At 45.6% G+C, this 7,675-nt stretch overlaps 1 protein-coding gene across 1 annotated transcript; it reads right to left on the minus strand.

Annotated features, from left to right (window-relative positions):
- Positions 1 to 375: 375 nt before the first annotated feature.
- LOC123101257 (uncharacterized) lies at positions 376 to 2,877 on the minus strand. Its single transcript, XM_044522786.1, has 3 exons — positions 2,127 to 2,877; positions 1,539 to 1,835; positions 376 to 1,346 (listed from the first exon to the last, which is right to left on the minus strand). Exons 1-3 carry the CDS (start codon positions 2,875 to 2,877, stop codon positions 376 to 378), a joined length of 2,019 nt encoding a protein of 672 aa, XP_044378721.1.
- Positions 2,878 to 7,675: the final 4,798 nt, after the last annotated feature.

Raw genomic sequence — 7,675 nt, forward strand, 5'->3', positions numbered from 1 at the left:
CGATGCGAAGGAAGGCCTCACACACGATGATGAACGCCGAGATGTTGAGAAAGGAATTCGGGGACATATCATGGAAATCTATCCCGTAATAATACATCAACCCGCGGACGAAAGGGTGGAGTGGAAACCCTAGCCCGCAGAAGAAATGGGGGAGGAACACCACCCTCTCAGTGGGCTTCGGCGTGTGGACGACTTGTCCCACGGCCGAAAGGTGGTGAGTTATCTCCTTTTTTTGACACCTGAAACAGTAGGAGAGGCTCCTACTGTGTATATTAATTAAAGTATCAAAAAGATCTTACAGGATCATAACCTTACATCCATGGCCATGATATAGAATAGAGTGTAAGTTGGGGGGGGGTAAGATAAAGGACTACCCTACGGATGTACAAAGTACTCTAGGAAAGAGGGAACAAACCCTCTGTGTCTCTCCTTGGCCCGATGAGTAAGGAGAGAGAAGTCTTCTTTGAATCTTGTTGCCCACGAGCTGATAGAAGGAGCAATGCTTCGAAAATGTTTATTATTCTTCTCTTTCCATAGGCTCCAAGAGGCATATAGGAAAATCTCCATGAACATTGGGTTGTTCCAAGCAGTTTTGGCTTCTTGGATCCAAAATAATCTATCTCCTTGTGTAGCCCAGTGGATATGTAAAGTGTCCCAACAAGCCTTGCTGAATGGGCAATGAAAGATCATATGCTCAAGAGTTTCCTCGTCATTAGTACCGCAGAGGATGCATCCATAGTTGTCTCCAATTTTATAGTGTCTTCTCTTTAGCATATTCCTTGTGTCGAGACGATCAGAGAGAAGTAACCATCCAAAGACTTTGATTTTCATTGTGGCGGAAGATTTCCAGAGCCATTTGTAAGCTTTGTGAGTTGACACGTCTCGAAAATAGAATTTGTAGTAACTTTTGGCCGTGTAGACGTCAGTTCCCCAGGCATAGCACCACTGATCCCTCTCAACTTCATCAACCTGGTTACCAACATGTGCTGTGATTTCCTGGATATGTCTCAGCTCATCATGGGCTTGCATGGAGAGGGGAAGGTGGAAGGTTTCATTGAGATTTTGGCTCCCAACTAAGTTTCTAACTGAGATATCTTCAAGTTTGGCGTAGGAAAATGCACGTGGGTGTGATTCTGCCAGTACCTCATCAAGCCAAAGGTCTTTCCACATCAGGACCATGTTCCCGGAATGAACAACCACATGGGAGATGCCTCGATAAGTCGGAGTAAGTTTGAGAATGTCTTTCCACCAGAATGAACCACACGGGTCTGAGGCATGAGGGATTTTTTCCACATAGTAAGTAGACCAAATCAATTCTACCCATGGCACATCCCAATGACTGTAGAATTTATGTAGGTATTTCATGAGCAATGCATCACTTTGGGTTTTAATGTCCAGGACCCCGAGGCCTCCACAATCTTTAGGGCGGCAAACCATTTGCCAGGAGGCCAGAGAGTTGCACTTGTCTCCGTCATCCGTTTTCTTTGTCCAAAGGGCTTTCCTTCTGATTCTGTCAAGAAGGTCAATGATCTTTGGCGGTAATTTCAGAGTGCACAGTGCAAAGATTATTAAGGACGTGATGACAGAATTCAACAATGACAATTTGCCTCCGTAAGATATCATCGACAAGGTGGAGGAGAGACGTCGTTCAACTCCACATACTAGAGGCATTAGATCTTGTACCGTTGGTTTCGAAGTACCCATGGGTAGGCCCAGGTAAGTGAAAGGTAGCTTTCCTATCACACAGCCAAATATTTGAGCAATATGTTGAGCAGTGGCAGCATCATAGTTCAGAGGAACAAGGGTTGACTTGTGGAAGTTGATTTTGAGCCCAATGGAAGTTGCATAATCAGTTAGAATTTGTTTGACTAGAATAGCTTGATCAGCACAGGCCGGTAGTAACATGATTGTATCGTTAGCATACTGTATGACCGGATAGTCTGATTGGTTGGGTCGATTGAAAGGCAGTTTCAGATCATTTCTCCTATAAGAATCATTTATAGCCGCTTGAAGTAGGTCAGCGGCAAGGACAAAAATGAGGGGGGACAGGGGATCCCCCTGTCGAACACCACATTTGCAGTGGAATTGACGACCTGGCACTCCATTAAGGAGAACAGAGGATTTGCCCGAGGAAAAAATGTCTTTGATCCAGCCGAACCACTTATCATTGAATCCCATGTTCTTCATAATTTCAATCATGGCCTCATGTTCTATGGTATCGAATGCTTTGGCGAAGTCCAACTTAAGTAAAACAATTGGTTGCTTAGAATTTTGGCATTGATATATATATTCAAATGCCCATGCAAGGCAGTCTTGGATGGACCTCTTTTTCAAAAAACCGTACTGGTTACGGTGTATGATCTTCAAAATAACTTTTTGCAACCGATTAGCCAGGAGTTTAGTGATGACTTTAAGACAACAATTAAGAAGAGTGATGGGTCGGAAGTTGTTAACTCCTTGTGGTGCGGCAACTTTGGGAATGAGAGTAATATAACCATCATTAATGCTCTCAAGATTGAGTCCTCCATCAAAGAACTGATCACATAAAGCATAGAAGTCTTCTTTTATTATGTGCCAACCAGATTTGAGGAATGAGCCATTGAATCCATCTGGTCCTGGTGCCCTGTCGGCCGGCATTTCTTTGATAACAAGATTGATCTCCTGCCTTGTGAATGGTACATTTAAAGCGTCAAGACCATCGATCCTCTTAATAATACTAGCAAGATTAAATTTCATCTCATGCTTGGATGAGGTACCCAGTCGTTCTTTGAAGGAATGAAAGATAACAGACTCCTTGCTCGCATGATCTTCAGCAACCGTGCCATCTTGGAGGGTGAGGGAGGCGATATTATTCCTTCTGTATCTTTCTGACGCCATGGCCTGAAAAAACTTGGAGTTCTCATCACCAAAACGAACCCAGCGAATGGTGCATCTTTTCTTCCAATATTGTTTCTGGTATGATAGAAGTCGCAAAATGTGTGCTTTGAGGATAGTTCGAAAATTGGTCTCATGAATGGTCAGACTCCTTTTGTTTTCAATTGCATCCAAATCAGAAAAAGCCTTATTGGAGTTGGTAATGGCAATGGATAGGCGGGAGATGTTCTTGCTCCAACGTTTCAGGCAGTGATGCAAGTGTTTGAATTTTCTGCAGAGGATAGTTGCACTGTTGGTCGCTCTGACTGGCTTATCCCAAGCTGCTTGGACAGTTTCCATGAAACCAGGGTGCTCAATCCAGTACGGCTCGAATCGGAAAAGTTTACTCCGTGGAATCGTGGTTTCAATTGTGATAACACACGGGATGTGGTCTGACACAGGCTTACCTAAAGGTTTAACAATGGTATTAGGGTAAGCATGTGTCCAATTACAAGAAGTAAAGAACCAGTCAAGCTGTTCTAAGAGGGGATCTTGTTGCATGTTACTCCATGTAAAAGTGCGACCCTTGATTGGTAATTCAACCAAACTTTGTGATCGTGTGAAATCATTAAATGTGATCATATCATTTACGTTCCCTCCCGGTTTATTACGGTTATCTGGGTGCAGATATAGTTGAAGTCCCCCATGAGAAGCCAATCTTCATTTGTCGGAATAGATAAGGAAAACAACCAATTGGTATAAGTTGTACGTGGGTCACCCTGGCAGGGTCCATAAATATTCACAAGAGTCCAGGACTGTGAGGATTGTGTGGATTGAAATCTGATGACCAGGGCAAATTCCTTTGAAGCAATGATCGTACCAGTAAAAATAGCACTATTCCAAATAGTGACAATCCCACCAGAAGCCCCACGCGAAGGAACAAAAGCAAACTGATCAAAACGACGAGGGCAACATGATTTGATGAACGCATGATCAGTAACTGGTTTCTTAGTTTCTTGCAGACATAAAACCGAACAGGCACTAGCAGCGATAGCATTAGACAGAGCTAAATGTTTGTCGCCAGAATTTAACCTGCGAATGTTCCAGCATAAAACGTTCCAATTAACCAAAAGACCCATGAGAAGCGAAACACAAGTAAGTTAAGCAGAGGAGGACGACCCCGCAGTAGAAGAGGCCATGAGCGCATCTTCAGTCAGCTCGTCCGTAGGGATGGCGCATTTGAGCACGCCCACTTGCTGGATCACCTGGATAGGAGTGGGAGGAGGCACCGCATCATCCTCAATTTCCGTGATAACAACTGAAGAAGGAGCCGCCGGAGTGCGCCTTGGTTTAACCTTGGATGCTTTCTTAGTGTCAGAGAGAGCATGGACCCGGAAGCCATCATACTTATTTGAGCGTGCGCTGCGCCGAAGGCTAACTGCAGATTCAGGGATCTGGATTTTTCCACGGTAACTAGCAGTTGCAATGCTGTCCTTAAGGGCCACCAAAGAGTCATCATTAGCAGAAGGAACAGTGGAGCTGCTCGGCATCAGGGTAGGCAAGGCATCCAGGTTGACAACATCAGTGATCGGCCAGCATTGCGTAGTGGTGATAGAACCAGCATTCTCTCCAGTGACTTGATGTTCTGCAGTGACAGTAAGAGTGCCATTGTGGTCAGACACCTGAACATGGACATTCAGGCTGTTTCTGAATCCAAGACCTGAACTCCAAGGACCAAAAGAAGCCAAAATAGGCCTGACAGCCTGCATAAGAAAAGAGGAGATCTGTCTCGCTGGTCTAGCGTTATGGAGGAGCAAAGATGCAACCATGTTTCCCTGATCAGACCAAGACAAATGCAGACCAGAATTATTGAGGGAGAGATCAATATGAAGTGCTGGAGCAGGTTGTGCAGGAGCCTGACTAGCACTGACAGTGCTAGTAGTGTTGTTTCTCCACAGAGAGTTCAGCAGGTTAACAGGAACAAGAACAAATCCATCAGAGTTAACACTCGAACTAGAGCTGCTGTGTTGAGAGATAGAATCATTCCAAGCCATGGCAGGGCTGTCTTGAATGTTGTTCTCTGGAAGTATACCATCAGCAACCTGAAGGCCTTCACTTGCAAGCCATGCCTGAAAGTTATAGACAGCAGGAGGGGTTGGGGTAGGCCAAGCACCCCAGTTCGCTTGAAACTGCAAGTTGTTGCCTTGATCAACCATGACATCATCAGCTTCATTGTTAGCAGCATTGTTGACCTGATCAGCTGCCACATTTTGGGCCATCCAGTTGTGGAATTGGGCCTGATAAATCTGCTCAGCAGTCAGACCCTCCCCAAAGAGAGGATGAGGGACACCATCATCTGGAGGGGGATCTTCTCCTGCCGGCGGCACTTCCGGTAAGTGAGCATTCCAATCGCTGCTACGCAGCATGGTGACCGCAACCGTCCAGCTGTGACGAGCTCCTCCAATCTGCCTCATCACAATGCTTTTAGGAACCAACCGAAGATGGATGACCCTAGCTTTTAGCAGAACAAACCTTCTGTCACCTCGTGGGTTATGCCACTCAATCAAACTACCAAAAGTATCCACAGACTTGTGCAAATAATGCTGAGTTTGATAGTCATACGGGAATCCAACATATAGAATCCAAATCTCAGGCCCAAACATGGTGAGACGCATGTTAAGCAAAGCATCATGGGGGACAAACGAGATAACAGTATGTTCCTCTGCTTGAAACTCATCTAGCTCAAACGTGGTGCCCACAACAGAGTCACGGATCAAAGAATCATCAAATCCAAAAATGTCAATCCCTAAAGGATGATCTTCAACTTCAGTGGGGAAGAAGTGGGATTCATGGAGCAAACCTTGGATAGTATCCCTGAGAGCTGCTTTCTGATGCTGCGGGATGAACCTGTTAGCTTCTGTGATTGCCAAGAAATCATGGCGGAGAGGAGGTACCGCACTAATCACCATGTCACTCCGCACCTTCCGATCAGGCGGACCAAGCTCCACCGTCATGCCCTGCGGGAGGTAGGGGACGATGTTGACGGGGAAGTTGGCCATTGATGGTGGCAGAGGTGTCTGCAGAGGAGCAGAGGAGGGCACGCAGGGCGAGGAGGAATGCGTATCGGCAGGCAGCCGGGAGGGCTTGGGAACCCAAAACTCTTTCTTGGAGCGCTGTCCTTGGTTGTAGGATGAGGCCACGTGGCGTTGCCTACCAGTATTAGAGTGATGGACGGTAGCAGATCGAGCATGCGGAAAGGGGGGTCGATAGGCAGGTGAGGTAAGTAAATGTTGATATGTGGAAAGAGTCCCAACAGTGTTTGATCTGACCGGACGGGAATCAATTAGAGCATCATTTCCCAACATGGCTGTAGCAGGAATATATTTGGATGCCAATTGCGTCTCAGTATCCATAAAAATGGGAGACTTGCCTTTCGAAGAATTATCCTGACCAAATACTGCGGTTAATTTTCCAATCACCGAATCCTTTCCCTCTTTGGGCCTCCAAAATATTGTTTGGCAGTTGGATCAGAACAATAATGCCTAGTGTGGCCCAAGAAGAAGCACCGATCACATTTGAGGTAGGCTGGACACTCGAAAGAGATATGCCTATTAGAGCCGCAAATAGAGCAGGCCCGAGAGAGCGAGCCATGTTGCAGGCCCAAGTCACGAGTAGGCCCTTGTTCATTAATTTGTTGGTCCGGGAGAAGGCAAGAACAAATGTCATTAAGACATTCTGGGCAAGTAGTATTGGGACATAAAGCAGCCTGGTGACCCAAACAGTGGCATGCGGAGCACAAATTAAGCCTGCCATGAATGTAATCCATAGGAGGAATCGAGTCCAGAGACCAAATAGTCTTTATGTGAGCACCCGAATATCCAAAAAGACATTGGTCACGAATATGGAATAACATAAAATTAGGAATTTTGTCCCAGATACTCGCATAAAACCGACAACCTTGGAATCTGTAATTAATGTCATTAATTCTGTCAATATTGCAAGGTTGGAAACTGCCAAAAGTAATTCCCACAGATGAGGCAAGTGGGTAATTGCTTGCAATTAATGGTTGAACAGAATTTGAATCATGCAGCATCCGCTCCGGTGACCTTCTTGTCGCCGGCGATCTCTCCGGCGAGGTATCAAGAGGAGAGACCCCTACCTCGTTGGACAAAATACCAAATTTTGCAAGCTCCAAAGAGGACGAAGGTTGATCAATAGTAGCCTGCTCTGTGAACTTATATTTGGATTTAATAGCCATCGGTGAGCGAGCATCCACATCGATAATATGATCATCGATATGCCACAAAATATCAGGTACCAAATGGCCATTAGAATTGGACCGAAATAGATTAAAATGGCACACAAAGACAAGCCAGATTCTGTCCTTGTGTAACACCCTCGATGCGACTATATCTCCCACGTGTCGAGGCACAACTTAGAGGCATAATCGCATTGAAGGCATATGCCGCAAGTTAGGCAATCTTCACAACATCCCATGTAATATATATGTAATAAAAGGGGAGATAACATAGTTGGCTTACACTCGCCACGTCAATCAAGTACATAAATAACATTACATCAGCCAAACACTCATGGCCTGACTACGGCGCCAAAATAAAAGATAACCCAACATGCGACACGGTCCCGATCACCCCCAACTGGGCACCACTACTGATCATCAGGAAAGGAAACATAGTAACGTTGAGAGTCTTTGTCGAACTCCCACTTGAGCTCAAGCGCGTCTCCTGGAGCGGAATCATCAGGCCCTGCATCTGGTGTAATAGTAATCTGTGAGCCACAGGGACTCAGCAATCTCGCACCC

This window comes from Triticum aestivum, chromosome 5A (assembly GCF_018294505.1).
Source record: "Triticum aestivum cultivar Chinese Spring chromosome 5A, IWGSC CS RefSeq v2.1, whole genome shotgun sequence".
Classification (NCBI taxonomy): domain Eukaryota; kingdom Viridiplantae; phylum Streptophyta; class Magnoliopsida; order Poales; family Poaceae; genus Triticum; species Triticum aestivum.